Raw genomic sequence first — 24,410 nt, forward strand, 5'->3', positions numbered from 1 at the left:
AAATTAGTATTGTCAACTAATATCTTTGGAGCATCCTTCCATATAGCAGACACTGTTATAAGTGCTGCTGACACATATTAGGAAATTTATTCCTTATGACAAGCCTAAGTATGTATTACTGATCACAATTTTATGGACAGGGCTTAGAACTTTTGAACACAAAGCTCACAACCTATTAATGGTAGAGCTGAGTGTCCAAAGCATGTCTCCAGATTCTAAGTGCCAAGTTTTCTCCTTAGGAATTCAGTGAAAATTCCAAACACAAATGAGTCATTGTTCTCACTCAATAAATATTTATTAAACACTGTGTCAGGCACAAATGATCAACACAGACATGGTTCCTGTACCATGAGACAGATCGTGTGGAAGAGAGCAACAGGGTATGACAATAAATAAATAAATAACATAATATCATATAATTGATAGGTAATTAGCACCATCACAGCGCCCCCCATAAAATGACTAATTTATTTGACAAATGTTATTTAGTCAGTAATAGAAAAATAATTCTAATTCTGAAAAAAAAAATGAAAAGAAACATGTGTTTTTCATTTATTCTACAGAATACTAGAAGACCTGCCTCTGAAGAAAGACATCTAGGACTAAAGCATTTGGGGAATTACTGAGTTTTGCAATTTTCCCACCTGTGTGATCAAAAGTACAAGATTATGGTTTCCCAAAACCCTAGGCAAATTGTCCGCTTTTGCACAGACTTGCTCTGGGTTTAAAAAGAATTAAGGTTGCATCCTGCTAATCGTTTTGAATCAAAATATTTACCAATTTCATCAGAAAGGAAATAGTAAAAGAAAATAAGGGAGATCAGGAACAAAATGGGCACAAATCTTTTTTATTTTTTATTTATTTATTTATTTATTTGGTAAGGCACAGACAGTATCTGTTAGGGATTAACATTGACTTACTATAATTTCAGAGCTTTGAAATTAATTTTTTTAAATAGCTGTTATGTTAGTCAACTTCTTATTGCTGTTACCAAAATAGCTAACAAGAACAACCTAGAGGAAGAAAGATTTGTTTTGGCTTACTGTCTCAGAGGTTCGAGTCTACAGTCAGCTGCTCCATTTCTCTGGGCCTGAGCTAAGGCAGAACACCACTGCAGGAGGGTGTGGAGTAGAGGAGGATAGCATTCAGCTTGCAGCTGGGCCGCCTGGAAGGACAGAGAAAGAGGTGGGGGGAAGAGGCTGGGGAAAAAATAAACCCTTCCAGGGCTTGCCCACACTGATTTATTTCCTCCAACTAGGTTCCACCTCACAGTAGCCCATTGAGCTATCAATGGATTGATTACCCACTGATGAGGTCAGAGCCCTCTTGATCCAATCACTGCCCAATCAAAAACCCCATCTCTGAACCTTGCTGCCTTGGGGACCATGCTTTCTAAAGGAGACTCTGAGGGGCATTCCAGAGCCAAACTATAAGATCTACATATCAACTGTAATATGCAGGGTTACAATTATTATTTATTATTGATATTAATTATTATAATTATTAGGGTTATATGATTTAAATCCTCCTGTTGCAAGTGTTTTAGTAAATCTATAATGGTGTAAGCCATTTTCATCTTTTCTTAAAATGTATTAAACCAGTAATATATGCTCATTGTAGAAAAATTACAAATGTACATAAGCATAATGAAAAAAGCAAAAATTGGCTAACAAGTCTGGTGCCCAGAAATAGCCATTGTTGACATGTTGGCATACTTTCTTCTAGTCCCAAATTATACATCTGCACATCGTTTTTAAATAAACCATAAGTTAAAAGTTTCTATATTCACTTAATTATAAATGTTCTTCATATTATTATATACATCTCCCTATCATTTCAATAGTTGTATAGCATTCTCATAATATATAGACAGATTGTGTGTGTGTGTGTGTGTTCACCTGTTTTCCTATTGTTGCACATTAAGGCTATTTTGAACTTTTCACTATTATAAGTAATGCTACAAGGAACATATTTAAGTACATATCTGTTACATTAGTACAAATTTCTACAAGTGTTTTTTCAGGATCAAAGGAACTTTGTTGTTGTTTGCAATACTGGGGATTGAACCCAAGGATGCTTTACCAGTGAGCTACATCCCCAGCTCTTTTTATTTTCTGAGACAAGGTCTTGCTAATTTGCTGAGACTGGCCTGGAACATGCCATCCTCCTGCTTCAGTCTCCCAAGTAGCTGGATTTATAGGTATGTGCCATCACGCCCAGCTCAAAGGGACATATTTATATGATCAACACAGACATGGTTCCTGCACCATGAGACATAGATTGTGTGGAAGAGAGCAACAGGGTATTAATTTAATTTTTTTACATTTTACTTTGAAATACTTATAAACTCAAAAGATTTGCAAAAATAGTACAGAGTACCTATCTTCATCTTATATACCTATATTATAAAAACAAGAAAACTGACATTAGCACAATACAACTAATTAGGCTACAGACTTTACTTGAGTTTCACCAAATTATTTTCTATTAATATAATCTACTTTGCTACATTCTCCTCTCACAAAGCTCCTTTAGAATGGATTTCTAATCTCTTGTAGGAGAAATAATACAAATGTACTTCATATGTTCCTCTCTACTGAAAATCAAGAATCGAAGAAACTTTCACCAGATTTGAAGGTGGATAAACCACTGTTTGTGATACAGAAAATGGATGTTTTCTTCACAGTCCTCCCAGCTTCTTAATGATGCACTGGAGCATAGTTTCCCGAAAGCTTGGGATACCAGGACAAAAAGTGAAAAACTGAGTCACACAGTGGGAAGTTGTTCCCTTCTCTTTTCCCCTTCACTCTTAGATTGTGCTAAGAAGAAAGCCTCAGTTTAGGACCAATCTTGAATGCCTCTCTAACTTTAGCTAATTCTCCCTTTTTAATACAAATTGCTCAGGCCTCATGTTTAGATCTAGGAAGACAATAGCATTTGACTGGAATTCAATGATGTTTTACCGTTTAATTAAACATGCACTTACCTTCACCTTCAAACTGCAGCAAGTGAAACTGGTTTCCCACTTACAGAAGGATTTTTTAAATTTCCTTTTAAAATAAGTTATTTCAATTAAAAAAGTGATTTGCTATTTGTTTAAAGTATGTGATTATGGAAAAAAGACATAAAGTGGGGGTTAGGGATACATTGTGTTAAGAGTGTTTTGGGGCCTGCGGACCCTCCACTCATACCTGCTGTCAAACAAAGCAAAACCTTGCAAAACAAAAAAAGAGTGTTTTGGTGGATAAAGAACTAACCACATGTACCTGCATGTTCTTCCTCAGGTTTCCTTGGGGTTAGAATGAGAACCCCCTGGGTCCTAGTTCTTTTATGAGATCTGCTTACCAAAAAGAAGAAAAACAAGAGATGAATCCTGCATCTGTTAAGTATTTATTGTATGCATCACTACAATTGACTCCTCTGAACAACTCAGTGAAATAGGTCTGATTAATAACCTTATCTTATACATGAGGAATCCAAGGGAGAGAGGAATGGAGCAATTTGCCCTGGTGATCTGTTAACTGTCAGAGCTGGGATTCAGATCAGTTCTATTGAAAAATCATGCTCTTGATTGACCATAAGACCTCTTCAGAAAAAAAATTCACCCTGGTTGTTTGTCCTCACCACCAGTTTGGATCACTTTACTGTGGGACTGGTGATTGCATAGGAATACCCTCTGACCCAGTCCTTGCCTGCAAACACCCTCCTGATTGCAGAGGAAAACTCAGAATTAACTTCATTCCTGGACTACATTTTTCAAAGACAGGATGTCCCGGAGCCATCCACCCCCTGCTGTTCTGCCTTCCTTCGTTTCCACTGCTGGAAAGATGCCCACTTTCCTCCCATTGTCCCTCTCCTTGAATAGTTCCAAAGGTCCCCTTGTATCACCAGAAAATCAAGTCACAGGGGCACATGCAACCTCATGTCAACAGAAAGCATAGGTTTATTTATATATTAAAACATATATCCACGTCCATTCTAGGTACTAAAGGAAGAGAGCAAGTAGAGACCATGACCTCCACAAAAGTGTGGTGAGAGTCGGAAGACTTGACAAATATGCAGCTCTCTTCAGATTTCCAACCACCTGGCCTCCTATGAGGGACCCTTAAGGGACTTAAAGACCGGTTTACAAGTGATTAACTTTACAGCGGAGATCCTGAGACCACCAAAGACTGAGAGCCAGTCAAATGAAAACACCATATCTCTAAAATTATAATTCCAATAAATAATTTGATCTACAAAAGTTATCTGCAAATTTGTTTTGTAATTTAAAGTAGTCTAAAAAAAAGGTAGGTTTCCTTGAAGGTAATTTATTTGGGAGCTGGAGTTAGGGATGGAGTTGTGAAACAGGAGCTACAGGAAAGCTAATTAAGAGGATGAGTTATTGTGTCAGTACCCAATGGACAAGTAGTGTCCATCTCACAGGACCTCCTGAGCAGCCTTATGAAATCTCAGCACCGTCTGCCCAAAGGATGAAAAGAAGCATTTATCCACACACTGCTCATCAACCAAAGATGATCCACACTTCTGGACCAAGCACCCCTGAGCGAGTTCCCAGTTATAATCCATGCACTTCTTAGTTCACAGTAGGGTCTTGAGGAGAGACCCAAATTTGGTAAAACTTATCTTATGTTAAAGGAGGAGCTGAGGATATTCAAAGCAGCACCAAACAATAAAACCACTACTAATAGTTTGATATACATCTACCCAAACTCAAATTTTTAAGAACATCATCCGTTCATTCATAAGCTCATTCAATGGATACTTATTGAGATTCACCACATGCCAGTCACAGTGTTAGATATGAGGACAGAACAGTGACAAATTTCCTACTCCTGAAAATCAAGGAGTGATTTACATTTTATCCTAAGGTCAATGGGAACCTACTGGAGGATTTCAGGGTTTTTGTTTGTTTCTTTTTGGTACCAGGGATTGAATCCAGAGGCACTTAACCACTGAGCCACATTCCCAGACCTTTTTATTTTTTATCTTGAGACAGGGTATTGCTAAGTTGCTGAGGATGTCCTTGAACTTTCGATCCTCCTGCCTCGGTCTCCCAAATTACTGGGATTACAGGTGTGGGCCACCATGTCCAGCTTCCTGAAGGGTTTTGAATAGAAGAACAATATGATCAGATTTACTTTTTTTTACATAAATTAACATGTAAATAGAAGCATCAGAAGCTCATAAATATCACACAGTGTTAAGAAAGAGTGCAGCCTGGAATTAGCATTTATTGGGCATTAGAACCTGTGTTGGGGGTTGGGGCCAAAGAGTTCCAGGCAATTTCCTGGGGAGGGATTTGTGTAGTCTGAGAAGCAAAGACATTTAGCAAGTCAGTGTCCTTACAGGAAGGAAAAACTTATTTATTGGAGTTTTTGTTAGATCTTGAGAGTACAATGAACAATAAAAATCAATGTCCATTTTGGATATGTCTCTGTCTTGCAGAAACAGTGGAGTACACACCTCCCTGAACCATGGCCCCCCAGACAGTCCCACTTTCCTCGGGGCACACAGATATCGAGGACCCTTTTGGTGTCTGTTGAGGCACCCAGACACAAAGCAAATGAAGGGAAAAGTTGAATAGATGCAACAGGGAAATCTGGGTATGGTCTTTTTTCCCTTCTGATGAACACTACATATCCACCATACAGATGTGATCAGTGTGGTCGACAGTTCATGAAATCTGACCACCTCAGCCAACATCAAAGGATTCAGCAGCAGGTGCCAGGATCCCCAGACCCATAGGCCAGCAGAGGACAGACAGATGATCCTCTTGCTCCTAGTCTTTAGGTTCATCTTTCCTTCCTTTTATTTTGACTTCTCTACCCAGATCCTTCCTTCCTCCAGCCAGCTTGTCTCAGATGAAGATAAAGTCTAAGAGGCAATGCCAAAGCCCAGATGAAGTTCTCGACTCCATCTGAGTTTCTTCAAAACCCTCGAAGGCTATCCTGGATGCCCTCACCTCTCTGGGGATACCTACTTATGTCATTTAGCCAATGGGAAGATGGAGCACAGTAGAGATTGAACTTTATTTAAAGTTCTTTTTCTCATGTCACTTCCCAGCTTGAAACCTTTCAGTGACTCTCCTTTGCCTGCTACATAAAATCTAAGGTTTGGTCTTCCACAGTTTCCAGAGTCAGACTATGTTCCAATCTTTAACTTTCCATTCAGGAGCCATGTGACCTTAGGAAGGATCTTTGATCACTACACTTTATTTTCTCTTCTGGAAAATGAGAAAGACAGTACTGGCCTGTGTTGGACATGTCATATGTATTGCATCAGATTCTTGCTGGCACTCACCATCCACAAGCCCAGAGTTTCTGTCTCCTCTTACAAGACTTAGATGGAATGCCACACCACAGGGCATGGGGTCCAGCATCCCATGTAGCCCCAACAACCTTGAAGTGTGGGGCATTTCATGCTCATGGGGTAAAATTTTGACTAATGGGAAAGGGGAGGCAGGAAAGATACAGGCAGATCAATTCTGCTGTCTTCTCTCTCTTCTGGGAATTGCTACAAGGCATTGTTTCTCCCAAACAGTACAGCCAGTGGGAGAATCCCAAGTAGTCAGTGCACACACCTGCTGAGCCTCCTCAAGGCTTGTCACGAAGCAGTGTCCAGCTTGGAATGCATTGTCTTGTGTTACCTCCCAGTCTTCCCTGCTTACTTCCAGTTTTCTATCCTAATGCCTTCAGTTTGCACTTCCAAAATAAAGCATCAATTTTTCAAAAAGAAATAATGAGTGCAGCCTGCAATCACCACATAACTGTACAAATATGGGCAGGAGTATTGGCAGGGTGGGTGCAGTGGGGGGTCTCGGGTCTGGCAAGGCATGCAGAGTTCATCTTTTTATTTTTAAGGGCTAAACGTATATCTAACTTGATGCCAAGTTAGCATTCAGCTAAGCTGGTATGGAATCCCCATTTAAAACTCTCCTCCTCCTCCCAAAGCTTCAAAAGAAAATCAAGACTATCGTCACATATGGGTTGTGCTGGGGACCACCTACAGATGTGATTTGAGAGGCACTAACAGAACCCTGCTCCCTTTCAGTGTAATTTTTCTGTCCTTCACTAATGTCTAAAATTCTATCATCACAATTTTATTGGTCTGATTTTCCAATTGCCAAGTGTGCTAGCAAAGAGAAACTCACTGGATATATCCTGCTTTCCTGGGACTGAGCTACTTTGATTGAACTCTCTGAGATAGTAGTTTGAAGTTTTTTGATCATGTAGGGGCTTGAAAGGTCCATGAGACTGAAGAGACTATGGAAGGACAGGTCAGAGGAGTCCAGTCTCCTTTATTGACTTTATCTTCTTGTTTTGGGTTGACTCTGGGATCAGATGGTATGTATGGGGCAGATTTATGTATGAAAGCATATGGATTTATACAGTAAAACTATATGGATGGCATATATATGACTTTAAAATATGAGACACAATCACAGTAAAGAACACAGGTCCTGGGATTAGACCAACCTGGGTTCAGATCACAAGATTTGAAACCCTAGGAAAGTTATGGAATACTTGGGAGGATTCAATGAGATGATCTGTTTAAAGTCTTAGCAGTCAGGTCATGCAGCTAGTATTTGATATATGTTACTGTTATTAAGATTATGTGTGTGTGCATTGTTATGGAAGCATGTGTGTGCATGAAGTGCAGATATGGAATGTCAGGGAGATAAGAGTGTGTTTAAGAACAAGAGAAGGAAGGAGGGAGGATGTTCCAACCACTGCAGCAGAAGTTCTAGCACTGAGTGACCCTTTCTGGGTGTGGGGGCACTGCAGGAGAGCTCACAGAGGAGACCCAGCTTTACTAAGTGGGAAACAGTAAGGAGAAAATAGGACCTCAAACAATAAGAGATGTCCTTATGGGCATAGAATCAAGAGTGGAAATTAATTGAAGGATACAGGAAAGCAGAATGGGATGGATTTTTTTTTGGGGGGGGGTACTGGGGATTGAACCCAGAGGTGCTTTATAACTAAGCTATACCCCCAGTCGTGTTTTTGTTTTTTGTTTTTTTAAGACAAGGTCTCAATAAGTTGCTTACGCTTGCCTCAAACTTGCAATCCTCCTGCCTCAACTGCTGGGATTACAGGTGTGCACCACCACACTCAGCAGAATGGGATGTTTTCAAAACTCAAAAGGGAGTTAAAAATTATGTCTGAAATTGACATTAAAATTAGGACTCAATGCCCAGAAGACAGATAATTTCATTTATACCTTCCCAAAGATTCCCCTTGTTTTGAGTTTTGTGTATGTTTGATTTTTCAGAAATGACACAGAAGAACTTTGAAAGACATGTAAACCACAATAGTGTTTTCAGGCCTCTTGGTCCCCTCTTAAGATTTTTCTCATGCCTCTCTACATGTTTTCCAAATAATAAAGAATTATGTACTTATTTTTAAACAGAAAATGAATTTTTAAAAAGACAATCAGTTTCTAGTCCTAGTTTTGTCCCTAACTCACCAGACAAGTTCAAAGAATCTCTTAATCGCTCTGGGCACAGATACCTCATCTGTAAGAGTCGATTGGTCAATTTTGATTATTATATTTGGACTTGTTGCCATCCTAGATGACGCTGAGCTCCCTTGAACCATCTCTTCTCCTCTTAAAGTTATATCTTTCTATCACAGCAGTTAAGAACACAGACCACCTACTTCTGCAAGCTGTGACTCTGGGGATGAATTATCCTTCTGTGCCTTGGTTTCCTCATCTGGACAGTGAAGGTAAAGATTTCAGTGTTGGGTTGTTAAGAGGGTTAAGCAGGTGAATACAAGTAAGGTATTTAGAACAGTGCTTGACACAAATAAGTCTATCCCTGTGTTAGGTAACATTATTATTATTTACTTACTCAATTGGATGCCTTTGTAACTTTGCATGAGATGGACTATTGACAAAGCAAAAAATGGAAGTATAAGACCTTATGGTGGGTTATGAAAAAACTACAGAAGGCAGGAGGAGAACTGGGACAATTGCTTTTCCTTGGTTAAAAAAAAAAAAAAAACTTCTAAAAAAAAACTTCTGTACTTTGATTTTTCAAGTATGTGTATTGTACACATCCTTTTTTTTTTTTTTTTTTTTAAGAGATTGAGTCAAAGGTCACTGAAGTCCCTCTCTAACTTCAGGGACTGAGCATGGTTTTAAGGAATAGTCTTTTCTAAATGGCTGGCTTATCCTTGTTATCATAGCTGCCATTAATGTTTGAACTTCTCAGGAAATCCTTAGAAAGGTTTATATAAACACAATCACCTTGGCATGTTTATAATTGAGTAAGTTTCGACTTCTTGGACTTTCTCTCCAGAAAATAGGGAAAATGGTAATACAAACTTTGTAAATGCTTGGCTTTCGGGGATGGCTTCTATTTTGCCTCTGATAATCTTTCCCCAGAAATTGACTCAGGGACATAAAAGAAAGATAAGCAGCTGAGTGTCGCTGGTAGGCAGCAGCCCGGCGGCGAAAGCGTTAACAGGGCCGGGTAAGGCGATCCCTTGAAGTGAGTGGGACTCTGAGTTGTTAAAGTTTTCAAAGCGGTGGCAGCCGCGCACTTGGGGAAGGGAAGCCAGCTGCAGCGCGCGCAGCCGAGCGGAGGACAGGCTGAGCTGAGCTGAACTCCGCGGAGGTTAGAGGCACAAGGTTAGTGGCCCCCGCGCGCCTCCCCGCCCGCCGCGCGCTGACATCTTTGGAGAGGAGTCCTAGGAAGGCGAGGCGCCATCTCCCATCCCCGCCCGTAGGTCAGCCCTGCTTACGCGGGGCCGCTCTCTTGCCAAGCCTCCGGGCTGCGGCGCTCGCCCAAGCCTTGGCTCGCTGAGGGACAGCTGTCTTCGTCCCAGGAGACTTTTCTAAACTGGAGACTTGGTTTCAGATATCCAAAAGGGAACTGTTTCTGAAACAAGGATTGTTTTCAGACCACACACACACCCTACCTGTACATGCTGCTTCGTCTTGGTTTTTACAGGTTGTGACCACAATCCAGAATTCCTATGTACTTCCGTTGAAACTGAGAACAATGGTCGAAGTAACTAAACAGGCTGCACGACTTTACCTTGTGGGAGGAAGATTGTCTCTGAGGCTAAGACAATCTGTCTCTGGGTGAGAGAGAGAGAGAAAGAGAGAGAGAGAGAGAGAGAAAGAGAGAGAGAGAGAGAGAGAGAGAGAGAGAGAGAGAGAGAGAGAGAGAGAGAGAGAGATTGATTCCAAGTACCCTACCTAGCCTGTACTTAAGGTAAAACAATTTTTGCACATGAGTTTGTAGTAGGAGTTTGTCTTGTATATTGCCGGAACAAAATAGTGGAGGAAGAAATATCGTGAAGAAAGTAATTCACCATGCATGGGTTTCATATAAACTTACCTACTTAAACCTATATGCATGTGATGCAGATAGCACACAAACTTAAATTTAGGGAAAGAAGGAGGAGTGGATAGATGGTGCCACAGAAATTACATTCTGAGGGGGCTTTGATTTGAGAATTAAGACTTGACTGTCCCAGAGCTTTCACCAGGCAGGGGTAAAGAACCCTTCCAGCCCTGGCTGGTGGAGACGAATGGGTAGCCCCTTGGGCAACTCAGTTTTCTCTGTGCAATCCTGTGCACACAGAGGCAGCGAGCAGTCAGTTTCTGTGCTGATGATTCTTGCAGCAGGCACCAGTGGAGTTTTATACCTGCTCGCACTGAATCAGAATGACTCATATGAAACTTGGGTTCCGGAACAGAGTACTTGCAAAGTGCCTTATGAGACACTGCCTCAATGTAGGTGGGATATACCTCTCGGAGCAGTCACATTTTTTTTCCTCCCTTCCTTTTTAAACAGGCAGGAATTCTGACGCTCTCCAAGAGACCCTGCTCTGCCGGCTTGGCTCAGCTGCCCCTGCGATGTGGACCCTGCTCCTCCAGGTCGGGGCTGGAGTTTTAAAATAAAATGGATGATTTGACGTTACTTGATCTTCTGGAGTGCCCTGTGTGTTTTGAAAAGCTCGACGTCACAGCCAAAGTCCTTCCTTGCCAGCACACCTTCTGCAAACCATGTCTACAGAGGATTTTCAAGGCCCATAAGGAGCTGAGGTGTCCAGAATGCAGGACCCTGGTGTTTTGCAGCATCGAGGCGCTGCCGGCCAACCTGCTGCTGGTGCGTCTTCTGGATGGCGTGCGCTCAGGGCAGAGCTCCGGGAGAGGGGGCTCCTTCCGCAGGCTGGGCGTACTAACCTCACAGGACGGCAGAAAAAGCAGGACCAGCCCCAGAAGTCTGCAGGCCAGCCCTTTCCGGCCTGTGCCCAATATCAGAATACACATGGATGGGGTAAGAAAGATCTTACTTGTAAATATCATGTCCTCTTGGAGATTGTGTGTGTGTATTCGGAAGCTAGGGATAGTCTTCTTTTAGTTACATTTAGAGTGCTACCAGTGATTCCCTAGAGATAAATTTCCGTGAACAATTATCATGTTGCTGAGACATGGTAAAATCCTGAGCCTACCTAGTCCATCTGAGAATTCCTTAAAACGTCTAAAGTTTCCTACATTCTCCTTGCTTGTTTAGAGATATTAGGACAAGGAAACCCTTTTAGATTATATTTTTGGCCTTTCATTTCTGCTGCTTTGAGGCCAAACCTGTGTATGAGAAATACCCAGAGGGTGAGAAAAAGAGAGAAAACAAACCCAACTGTTGGTTTTTGAGAGCTCTGAGAAGTTTCCAAATGTCAGATATTGTCTGAATTTTACCCCAATCTGTCTTCTCATTCCTAGTCATAAAGCTCTATTATGACAATGCTCATTCATAATCTGTTCGAAGCTTCAAGATACTTGACACCCAAGATCATTTGAGAGGGAAGTGTCTATGTGGGTGGACTGACGGATAGCAAAGATTGGGCTGTGGAATTCAACAGATGTGTTTAGAAGCCCTGCAGATGTGTCTCACTTTACAAAATGAATAAAACACGCAAAAACTGCACATCAGGGGCTGCAAGAGAAAAACAACTGACCTGGTGAAACCACACAGGATAATGCTTTTTGTGTCTAGATAATGCAAATTCCTTGGTCCAGCCCTGCAAACACATCCTGAGGACTTTATCTGACCTGGCGGTGAGCCTTGTTGTGCGATGCTATGTAAGGGCACATCTTAAGAGAAGGACATGGTTCTTTTGAGTCCAGCAGGATATTTGCACTGTCACCCCTGGAGTCATTGTGCCAAAGTGGACACAGAAGGCTGTGGCTTAGATTGTTGGCATGCTTAGAAAATCAAAGCTGCATTCCTTGACGTCTTGCCTACAACAAGCTTTAATACTGACAGCAGGGTCCCAAGACTCTACTCTGAAGAGTAGCAGTGTGTGGGAGGGTTTTGCACAGGACTTCCTCACACAGAAGAAGAGCTTATGCATTTCTGAAATTTTCCCTCCAAGAGCTAAGCCCTTCTTGAGTTCACTGTACCTTTAAACCACCCTTGTGGTAGGGGAGTATGAGAACATTCAAAAATGAGAGCAGGGAGAGACTGGATTTTGGTGTGTTTTCTTCACTGCGACTTTATTGCTCTGTGTATGTGTGTGTGTGTGTGTGTGTGTGTGCACGCGTGTGTGTGTGTGTGAACACATTCCAGGAAAGGGCTTGGCACTCCTTTTTAAGTCTTCATTAGCCCTGGTCTAGTCATCAATCAGAATTCAGAGGCCTGCAAAGGCAGAGTGGGGGAGGGGAGCAAACTTTTCTCAAACATGCCTTGTTTATAGAGAAAAGGGCTCTATCTCTAGGTCTGCCAATCCCCCCTTGAATTCCAAAAGCCAAGCAACCTGTCCCTCCCCCTTCCTGCAAACTTCTGACTTGCCTTTTGGGAGTGTCCTTACTCACTAAGGACAAGTTGCCAGACTAGGAGGAATCAAGTAAGTCCCTTATCAGCTTCACATACTTTTATTCAGGTTTTCATCTTTTTCCGTATGGCTGTGTTGCTCAGAAATGGTAGCAATGAGTAGATGCCCCCCTCTCAGGATTCATAGGACCCTTCTGGCATGGGGGATTAAGAGGAGAGCTGATCATACATAAGAGAAAGTCATTAGGATACGAGACGTCCTTGGCACTCTTCTGCAGAGACTTGTAACCTCAGACTGAGGTGCCAGTGTCCTCCAAGCTGCTCTGGACCAAGGCCTGTCGTGAGGCTAAAACACAGAACCAAGCCTTGAAGGGCTCCCGCTTGTGGGTAGGACCTGGTTAGGGAAGATGCTCTGTGAAGGGGCAGAGCTGGCAGCTCCCTGCCACCCTAGTTTGTTTCCTTCATTCTCTGAGCTGCCCTTTCTTAAACTGCCCATCTTACCCCTTTCACCTCTCTCAGAAAGAACATGAACAAACCCATTCCTGAATGTGAACACAGTGGCATTCTGAAACCTATCTCTACTCACAGAAACATAACTATCTTTCCTGTAGGTGTGAACGCAACCATGTATCCCTCAGTTAAGAGAACTGAAAATTTCCTGGATGCTACCCTCTGGTTCAAGTCACAGAGTGGACTTACAACCCTAGTCAAATTCTGCTGACTTATTCACCCTCTCTGCCTCAGTTTACCCAACCTAGCCAACAGCTACCAACACTTGCTTCCCACCTTCCTCCAGGATAGTGCAGAAATTATCTTTGCAACATACTGTATCACCTTAGAAAACATCTGCTAGGTAGATGCAAAGCATCATCATTAACATTAATTTAAACTTGTTGTATGACTTTGGGCAAGCCATTTAAGTTTCTGGGTCTCAATTTAAAATTCTGTAAAATGGGAAAATGTATTATAAAAACAGAGAGCCACTGTGAAGCTTAACTAATTAGTGTTTGCAAAGCACTTTGAGAGCCTTAGATGAAAGGCATTTGGATGATCATTATCATAGTAAACATTATTATTGACTGTTTATTGTGCCCTGCCGTGCATGCAACATTCTACAAAACATAGAAGGAGCCATAGCCTCTGCAGGAGAGTGTAACAGGTATTATTATTCAACTTGAGTCCATGATGAGTCCAGGCCAGGATAATACTAAGTATAAAGTTCTCCCCTAAGAGGGCATAAATAACCTGTTGTCACAGGGTACCATTTGGTAAAATACCTCTTTCAGAAGATTCACTGATGAACTGGCACTCTGAAAAAGTTCATTTAACTTCCTATCCATGAGCTTTTTAAACCCAAAGTCTGTTCTGCTCACCTAGGCTCATCTAAAAAACAAGCTCATCAAGATCTTTTTCTTGGCTCAAGAGTCCTGATGCACCCTGTGCCAGCCAGAATACTAGGGTGGAACCAATAGTCACACCTCACCGTGCCAGCCCAAGAGAGAGAAAAAATTAGCCCATTGTGCCTACAGGACTAAATCCCTCCCAAGCTGATTGTGTAAAAAGAAAACTTGAGAAATGGCTGCAGGTTTTTACAGCATGCAATTATTTCAAACCAACAGATCAACAGGCAGTAGAGGACCCTCGTGCTGCTAATCCCACCAGTTCTTATTCTTCCCCATAACACAGTCAAGCCAGAAGAACTTTACAAGCCTTCGAAAGGATTATGAGTTCCTGAATAGCTGATCGCTTTTCCTCCTCACGCTGTTACACTTTAATACCATTTCTGAATTGGGACAGGCAGTAAAGCAGAGAAGTTAAGAATTTATAGGCTTAAGTTTGAGAAATGTCAAAATTCAAATCCTGATTCTTCCCCTCAATAGTTGTGTGCTTTGGGTGTGTCACTTAAACTTCAGGGCCTCCAATTCTCCATCTGTAAATTGAAGATAATAGTAGTACCTACCTCAGAGGGTTGTTTGAAGAAGAAATGAGATGATTCATGTCCATTAGCTCTTAGTGCATCGATTTGCTCATATTAAGTACTCAATAAATGTTAGCTGTGATTGAGATGGAAGTTACTCAACACTTTCTACTCTACATTATAGTCCTTCTTTCACCCTTTATTAATCAAGTGCCACCCAAGATGATCCTTGTCACTCTGATTTCTGGTTTGTTTCGTTTGCCCCCACATGATTTATGGCCATAATTCAGATATGAGATTCTTCCCAGAATTCCCTGGCTTTGCAACTTACTTCCAGAACCCTTCCGGAGCTGAGTGGATTCTAGGAGACAACTCTCTAACTCACTTACTTCCTCAAATAACCAGTTCAGAGGAAAACCATACTGACTAGTGCATTTCCTTAGTATCACCGATTCTTCATTAACTTTCTTTTATCTTCCTCTGCCTCTCACTTTATTTCCCAACACAAATGTTGTCACCATGGGTTTTGCAGGGCTGGACATTCTCCCTACATTGTTAAGAATCGTGCCAATTACACACATTCCTGTCTTACTCACCCCATATCAGCGAGAACATACCTGCTGCCACCAGCACACAGACCAGGTGGCTTTGTCCTAGAAACTCTTTCAGCTGGTGTTGCAAGCAACTGGAGAGAGAAAATGAGGTCAGAAAGCTCTTTAGCAAATTGAGTCTGGGTAGAAACCAGAAGGTGGTCCAACCCCTTTTCTGGGTCATAAATGAGTTCTGAGATAAAGTTGTAATACAGAGAGTAGTTTTTTGCTAAATTTGCAAGAGGATTAAAATCATCCCATGCCTCTGAAAACAGCAGGCAGGTACCACCTAGGATAGCAAGGGTCAGAAGTGACAGGTGGAAGAAGACAGATAGATAGAGGCTGAGGTAAAAAGTCAGAAGACCCAGATGACTCTCCAGCTTCACACACACTTGCAAACATTTTTAAAAACCATATGGCCACAATTGGCATTACTGCCAACTTCTTTCAGTGCACCACCTTCCTACTATTATTCCCTCCCTTTTATTGTTAAGTGTAAATGTTAAGTGAGAATTTATGGTCAAATGGAGATGAGTTTGTAATGGGATTCAACCATTTGTTCGCTGTGAGGCCTTAAGCAAGCCACTTAACTTCTCTGATCCTCAGTTTCCATATTTGTAAAACGAGATAATAATTATACATATATATACGTGTGTGTGTTTATTAAGTCAATTATGAAGTTAAAATGAGATAATGCATATAAAAAACTTAGTGTAAGTGCCTGGTACATAACAGAGGCTAAAATATGTTATCAACAGTAAATAAAATAATAATGAGAGGAGTCTGCTGCCATTGACATTTTTTGCACACAAACTCACACACACACACACATACATACACATACACACACACTCACAAATTCAGGGATCCCCATTAAAAACAAATACATCAGCAGTTGCCTAGGGTTATGTGTTGGGGAAGGATCTGTTCACAGCAACAGCATGAGGGAGTTTTATGGGTGATGAAACTGTGCCACATCCCAACTATGGTCTAGGTAAATGAATCTGTATGTGTATTAAGAGTCATAGTAATAGACATCAAGAGGAAAAAAGTCAATTTTTCTATGACAATTTGAAAAATAATATTGAGAAAAGGAAAAAACCCTTGTGCATTTCTTCTAGTCCCTGCCTGATTTTCACCTTGCCTGCCCTGATTTCCTTTCACCTCCGTGTGCATTGAGCCAGTGCAGTTTCTGGGAAGGAAGTTGCCACCATTTAGATGATCAGGGTAATTTTTGCAGGTGGGCTCCTCCCTGTTTTAGTAAGCCGAATATTCTATTGCCTACTTCGGTTTTCATTGGTTAAATGTGTCTGGCCAAACACAACAGCTCACTCCCCATGGAACAGCCTAAGCACCGAGGGAGGTGGGTGGGGCCCAAGGTTTTCCTTACTCAACCTCAATTATCCACCACGTGCACTGGGGGCATGTCACCTGGGAGATTAGCCAGTGCATGGTTCTGTGTTGTTTTCCTTTCCTCTTAGGAAAGGTTGCCTGCCCACATGCCCCTTCATACTATAAAGAGATTTTGGAGAGAGGGAAAGTGCGGTTCAGCCCATGACTGGTGACGAGCACTGTCCTCGACCCCATTGCAGGCGCCCTCACCTTGGCTTTGGTTACACAGCTCAAGTACAACTCTATTCCATTTCTTATCTCTTTCTTTCCCATTCTTTTTTTTTTTTAATTAAAATATTTTTAGATGTTGCTAGACCGTTATTTTATTCTTTTACTTGTAGGTGTGCTAAGAATCAAACCCAGTACCTCACACATGCTAGGCATGCGCTCTACCACTGAGCCACAACCTCGGCCCTCCCATTCTTTATATTTACGCTTATACCTCACACCAGCTGTCCATAATGTGCATTCTGTAAATCCATGGGTGTTCCACAAAGCTCCAGGGTCAAATAAATCAGAAATTAAAGCCTAGCTAAACATTTGTTTTTTCAAAATGTTGCAAGACTACAAGACTATTGCTGCAGGACTTTTTTTTTTAACTTTTAGCATGATTTTTCCAATGAGTTGGAAGTCTCTAAGTGAGAGATTGTAATAAGAAAGAAACATACTTCAATGAGGTTGGCACCCCTCTTGCCTCGTTTTTGTTGGTACTTTAGTAATAGTAATTGTCTATGGAATAAAATTTGGGAAATGCTGTCTCAGACTTAATATGCTCAGTGATAATGCAAAAGATATTTTTAGACAACTCTTAAACTCACTATCACCATCTTCTGCTGTGTTTATTTAGTTCCTACTAGTTTTTGGCTACAGATACAATAAACTACACAGCAAAGGAAAGATAGCACCTTCCCAGCGCTGACTATCCAACCCAGACTAGTTGATAAACCAGCTAATCAGCACCAGAAGTATTGATATCGATTGTAAGATATTACCTATTATGAGTTGCATCATCTGTTTGGAATGGTTCTTAAGGGAAAAGGAAACACTACCGTGCTAGATACCCACTCTAAGATACATCCACTTTTAGAAGTGTTGAGACATGAAAAAACAAATGTCTTACTTACTGAAGAGTGCACATAATGCCTCATTTCATGCATATAAAATTCTAGAAGAGACAAAACTATCAACTATAGTGATGGGGGTACAACGGGCATGTGTTATGTGCTATCAAGTAGGTTTGCCATAAATTCATCACACTGTACACTTAAAATGGGTGTATTTTTGTATATATAATACAAAATAAATTCAATTAAAACAAAGAAGTCTTAGATTCCAGAAATTATGGTATGTGAGAATGTTAGGTGGTGAGGTGGCTCAGTTTGAGGGAAAGGAAGCTTAGTCAGTTAAAAAAAAATTTTTTTTTAAATCTTCCTAAAAAATACACATCATAAGTGTTGGGAAGGGTGTGGTGAAGGGACAGAAGGGCAGGGTCTATTCTGGACGTGTGGGTGCCAGGCGAGACAGGGCAGAGCAGCGTATGCTGAATTAGAATGAAAGTTAGAGACGATTGAGAAAGAAACAGATGGAGAGAAGACAGGGTGACTAGATATCTGCCTGCTTATCAGGGTGAGGAGATAACATGAGGAAGATACATGTCAGTCCCTCTCTGTAACAAAGTTTCTCCAACAGTTGTCAGGCCAAACTAGTTACATGCCATCTTGTAGCCTATCAGTTATATCTACAGCAACTTGGTGGATTAAATGCAGCCAAATGAGATATCTCTGCTCCAAGTGTGTGGCTGAGCTTCCCAGGTAACAAAGGTGACACCTCATGTCACTAGCAGACAGAGCCACTCTCTTTTGTTGAAGTGATCAGGTCACCCGATAACCCAAGGCATTCGCCAGAGCATCCAAAGCAAGAGACAGACACAAGCAATGAAGGTCAAGGCGGGCCCTTCACCACCACCAGCTTTCTGCAGTTGGGGTCTGTGTCAATCCCCAGTGTCACACTGCTCCAAAACCCTGCTCAACAAATTGTTCCTCAGTGCTTGCTATGTGCCAGGTGCTGTCTAGAAAGCTCACATCAGGGATGCTCCTGGGCTCAGACTCCAGAACTCAAATAGTAGCTGAGTTCATTTTAGATCTCCGTCATATCTTCAATCTTTTTCCAGGCACCAAGAGAACGGACAACTTGTCTTATCTTTCAATACTACGTTCAGTGCACCTAGCGCATATTATGAACCCCAAAATAGTTCCCAAATGGAAGAGTAAATAAATAAACACACCCATGTCTGTGGTAGACTTTATGGAATCATGGAATAGCTTCTTGTGGTGCAGAAATGAGTCCTTCATGAATCAAGCCATTACAGAGCTACGTGGGGAATGAGCAACACACTATGTTAGGCTTAAAGTGTGTGGGAACTGAAATACTCTTGACGTGAATCACCTCATTAACTGCCTTTTGGGGTGACAAACATCACTCTCTGGAAAACACAGTGGGTCAGATTCAAAAATCACTTAGCTCATGAATTGCTAACTGGACGAAGATAAGAAATACCACTCTGTATATGGCTGAACTCCTGCACTATACACCACAAATTCCATGTGCTACCTTGATCTTGGAACACTTCGTCATGAGCTAACTGACACCTAGTAACAGGAAAACCAATGAAAGAAACAAAGAGGATCTAGAAGATTTTGCCACTGAGTTATGAGCTGAACTGACCCGGGTCCCCTGTGAGGGGAAGGCAGCATTTTAGGTAGGAACACAATATCTGTTCTTCTCATGCTGCCAAGACTTTATCATTTTTTCGGCAATTAAATTTTTATTGTGGTAAAATATACATAACATAAAATCTACCATTTTAGCCTTTTCTAAGTTACAGTTCAGTGGCATGAAATACATTCTTTGGTTGTGCAACCATCATCCTATCCACCTGCAGAACTTTTTCATCCTTCCAAATTGAAATTCTGTACCCATTAACCAGTAACTCTCCATTCTCTTCTCCCAGCATCTGGTATATATGTTGTTTCTGAATAAGGTGAATAGGTGTCTTAGTGTCATTTTAAAATACGTATTCCACTTTTCTGCTGCTTCTGATTAGACTTCCAAAGAAATAAGTAAGCAAGAAAAGCTCAGTATGTGTGTGCATTGACTGTGTGTTGCCAGGTAACTTACTTAGTGATGCTGTCATTGCTATAAAATGGAAACAGTGTCAAATATGGTGGCATATATCATAATCCCAGCTACTTGAGAGTCGGAGGCAGAAGGATTGCAAGTTCAAGGTCGGTCTGGGCAAATTAGCAAGACTGTCTCAAAATAAAATAAAATAAAGGGCTGGGGATGTAACTCAGTAGGGGTGTTTGCCTAGCATTTGTCAGGCCTTGGCTTCAATCCTTAGTCAATCTCTCAATCTCTCTCTCTCTCTCTCTCTCTCTCTTTCATACACACACACACACACACACACACACACACACACGCACACACACCGGCTCACACAGGGTTATTGGGAGGATTTAATAAGATGATATCTGTAAAGTGCTCAGCACAAGACCTGGCACCAAGCAAGCTCCTAGTAAGGTTAACTATGGGCTTATACTCATCCAGGTAGGTGTGTCTTTTAAAGTGCTGTCACACTTACCACATGTGACTACTATGTCCCTGTGCTCTAGGCAGGGGAATAATGATAATCACGGCATTATTTGAAGCATAAATTAATTCTTATAGGAATTATCTTGCACAAGGTCTGCCGCATAAACTCAGTGATGATAAATGTAGGCATGATTATTAGTATTTTCCAGGTCTCATTCATTCACAAGATATGTACAGGATGCCTTTGGTGAATAAAACTTTTTGCTCAGGCTCCAGTAGAAAATAAAAGTAAGTGAAACATGATCCTGTTCTTAAAGAGCTCATTGCTTTTTGGGAAAGATGGCCATATAAACTAATCATTGTGATGCAATTAATAAATTTTAAAGGTGTTCATAGTGTGTTAAGACAGCACAGGAGAAGGACTGGTCCACTCCACCAATAGAGCAGATGTACAGAAGGACTTACTATGTGTCACTCACTGGACTCCCATTTAACTCTAAGTGCACATCGTGAGGGGTGCCGCTGGTATCTCTACAGGTCAGAGGGCTGTGCTCAATCTGTGTCGATATTGATAAAATAGGAGAATATGATCCCAGATCAAATTTTAGCAGCCCTGTATTTGTGGGAGTATTCAGTGAGGTTATTAAGTTTGCATTTGTCTTGAATGTACATGATCTGATTCCTAATCATTCAGGCATTAATTGAAACCCCTGATGCTGAGGACTGTAAACCTAAAAATACACTGAGAGACATGTACATTGAGTGGTGAGACAGGCTTCATGGTCTCCATGCTACTGACTTTGGAAAATGTGCCTTTGGGGTGCCATTCATATGCACAGCATACAGGGTCAAAAGAAAGAGGCAGGAGAACTTGGATCATTTGTTGATACCTTTACCTGAAAGGCTATTAGGAAAACTTCAGTCTGGAGGCAGGGGAAATAAAGCAAATAATCCTAGGGTACTTAAAACTGGCCACCAGAGATGAGGGCATTAGCTAAACTGCCAGTGTTAGAGAAGGCAAAAATAGATGGTCTCCCTGATCAGGAAACTGCTCCAGGTAGCTAACTGCAGCCCATTTCCAGGTCTTGGGGTGGCCTCCATTCCTGTGGAAGTCAGATATCATCGTCTGTCTCAGGTCAGCCTTACGTTCCTCCCCAGGTTCCCGGGTGCTTGGTGTTACCCTCCAGAATCTGCAGCACACATCAGGCTGCACAGTACTGTCTGTCTGTTCACATCTCTTCCTTCTGGACTCTATGCTCCATGAATAAGGAGGAGTCCTCTCTACCTAGCACAATGCCTGAAATGCAACCAGCACCAAGTAATTAATTATTGAGTGTCTAATGTTTACTATATTGCAAGAAACTGCAACCAAATTCACCAACCTCAAGGCTGAAGAGCTCCTCATGTCTTCCCCTGAGGCTAGAAGAAAAGAGATGTGCCATCCATTTTGTCCCCAGGATCATTACCAGTCTCTGTCTTGCTGACAAGGTTGTTTTTGATTTAAGGCCAGGTGTGTTAGGAATGGCACGCTGGTGCTTGCAGGGGATTCAGAAGTAATTGGGAGGTGAAAAAAGAAGTCAAACCAGAATGGAGTCAGCACCGACTGGCTGGCAGGTCCAAGGCTTCGGCGAGCAGGCCGCCCTGGGTTTTGCAGAATTAAGAATGATATTGCCGAACACATAAATGTATTTTAATTGGTTGCCAAGGCAATGTGAAAGAATCACCGGGCACAGAGCAGGAATAGAACTCTGCAGGGCTATGTTCAGGAAGAGTGTTTATCTAACTGCTGCCTGTGTATGAGAAAGGCAAGGTGACAATAAATCTTATTTGGAACTTTTGCTTAATAAACAGGAATGACAGAGAAATGGAGAGGCCTAAAAGAAAAATTTCCTTCCCCACTTTGGAGAAGCAAGAGAGGTAAACCCAGACTCCACATATCTCTGTGGAGTTGAAAATTCCCATGAATGAAAGAAATCCAAGTGGATTGGCTACATTCTTAAAGGAAGGAGGGATAGGGTGAGAGAAGAACGGAAAGGGACAGCAGTCTTCTCTTCCACTTGAGAGATTATAAATAGGAAACTCTCTTTTAATGGGAAAAAAGAAGTCTGTTTTTCTCATCTCTTCCTTTTATTTCCCTTTGCATTAGGAAGGAAGAAATTTACAACTAACACATTTCTTTTTATTGCCTTGTTTTTGTTTTCTGGAGTCTTTGAAAGATGAGCATTTTTTCACAACTGTTAAACTTTGTGGTTGAGACAAGTCCTGGCTTCCCTACAGTCCTGAAGAATCGAGCAAACCTAGTCTGGTAGAGTGCCTGTTCTGATTACTTGGGTGAGAAGGGGAACCAGGAAAAGAAGGAAGCCAGAAAGGAGGTGAATGTAGTCGTTAATCATCACCCGAATAACGACTGCTATCACGTAGCACATACCCTGTGCCAGGCACTGTGAAAAATAAACACGTTTTCCTTTAATCCTCCCAACAATCCTTGGAGGTCTGTGGTATTTTCCCATTTTGCAGATGAGAAAACTGCTCGGAAGAGGCAGAGCCAGGACCTGAACCAGATCTGCCTGAATCCAAGGACTGGGCTCTGATCAGACCGGTCCAGGTTGATCAGGAGCAGAATGGTGTTTTCTCGGAAACCTGTGGAGCCCTGCCCTGTCTGCCATTGCTGGCTGGTTCCTGTTGGCACCCATGTCACCATTCTAAAGTTGTTGATAAGCTTCAGAGCATGATTTCATCTCCGCAAATCCAGTCCTGTGTTAATGATACCTATGTCTTCATTAGGTACAGCTTGGTCAGAAATTCAAGTATTTAAGATGTAAAAATGAATAGAGAGGGAGAAAAGAAAGAGGGGAGACTGAGTAAGAGAAAGAGGGTCACAAAGGGGGAAGGCAGAAAAGATGCAGGAGAGATCTAGATTTGGGAACAAAAACCAGGGCGGAAGGAGAACAGGAAAAGAAGCCAATCAGAAATCAAATGTGCAAGGGAGGAATATTTGGGGGAGATATTTTATTAGGAGCTATGACAAGCTCTGGTCCAGAAATGATCTGCTTTTCCTGAGATATAAACAGAACAAAATATTTATGTTCCATTTCAACGGAAACCTATCATCTAGATAGGTAAAATGGTTCTTTTTAGGTGTGGAAGAGTCTGAAATCCTGTCTAACTAAAAACTAACATTGTGACATGAAGTGTATCTTAGTGCTTAATAAATCTTAGCAATTACTACAGTTACAGGAAAGTCATATTCTCTGAGTCTCAAGATTCCAGCATCCCAAATGTAAAATTTGCCCTCTTCATATTTTATAGAATATGCAAAGGATACAGAAATATTTGCATTTGTTTTTAAGAAAAAATGTAAATTTAAAGGTTATCAGAAAAATTATTCCTACTTTTGAGCCGTTACAGTTTTCAAGGGCTGCAAAAACTTCTTTAATCCACAAAGGAACACCTTCTTAGAGATAAGAAAGCTGAGGTTCAGGAGAAGTGGGTAGCTTGCCCAAAGCTACCCACATGGGCTGGCACCAAGCCCATGTTCTTGACCATCACATTATGTAGGTTCATCCTGCAGCACAGTCTCTCTGCCTCACTTATGCAAAAAATATGCATAGTACAGATCTTTTTTACTAGTGAATTTCTCTCAAGTTATGTAAATAGTTTAAATATTGGCACTCCAAAACTTCATAGAACCAACCACACATGCAGTGTTCCAATTCCTTTGTATTCTAGCATCTCATGTCTGAAAGATTTTGAATGTCCTTGAAGTCAGCCAATCACCTGTCCCATGCCTGAATTTAACTTCCCAGAGACCCATACCATCGTGAATTTGTATCTCCAGGATCTGGATACACTCTGTTCCCTCTACCTCTGAATAGCAATATTAGAAAACTCTTCCTGAAACAGAGCCACATAAAACACATCTGCCCTGTCTTTGATGGGAATTTATAGTTTTTTAAAGGCAACTCAAGATGGTTGCATCTTGTTTTAGTATCTTAATTTCAATCTTATTTTCTTAAGGCTGAAGTATTTCACTAACTTCACTAAATGAGCTAGTTTTAAGAATTCTTAACTCAAGGAGCAAGACAGTGGAATAGTTAAAAGCAGGTACCCTAAAGTCATAATAGCTGTT

At 41.4% G+C, this 24,410-nt stretch overlaps 1 protein-coding gene across 4 annotated transcripts in view; it reads left to right on the top strand.

Annotated features, from left to right (window-relative positions):
- The first annotated feature begins 9,508 nt into the window (after window positions 1–9,508).
- The window catches only part of Sh3rf2 (SH3 domain containing ring finger 2), a 139,696-nt gene continuing 124,794 nt past the window's right edge, over window positions 9,509–24,410 (top strand). For 3 of the 4 annotated variants that reach the window (XM_047556387.1, XM_047556384.1, XM_047556388.1), the window contains exons 1-2: window positions 9,509–9,636; window positions 10,811–11,296. In XM_047556387.1, the coding sequence (XP_047412343.1) occupies window positions 10,919–11,296 (378 nt within the window). In that variant the 5' untranslated portion in view covers window positions 9,509–9,636; window positions 10,811–10,918. Of the gene's footprint in view, window positions 9,637–10,726; window positions 11,297–24,410 lie in introns of those variants that run through there. The other variant, XM_047556386.1, reaches the window with a different exon arrangement.

Source organism: Sciurus carolinensis, chromosome 6 (assembly GCF_902686445.1).
Source record: "Sciurus carolinensis chromosome 6, mSciCar1.2, whole genome shotgun sequence".
Taxonomy (NCBI): Eukaryota; Metazoa; Chordata; class Mammalia; order Rodentia; family Sciuridae; genus Sciurus; species Sciurus carolinensis.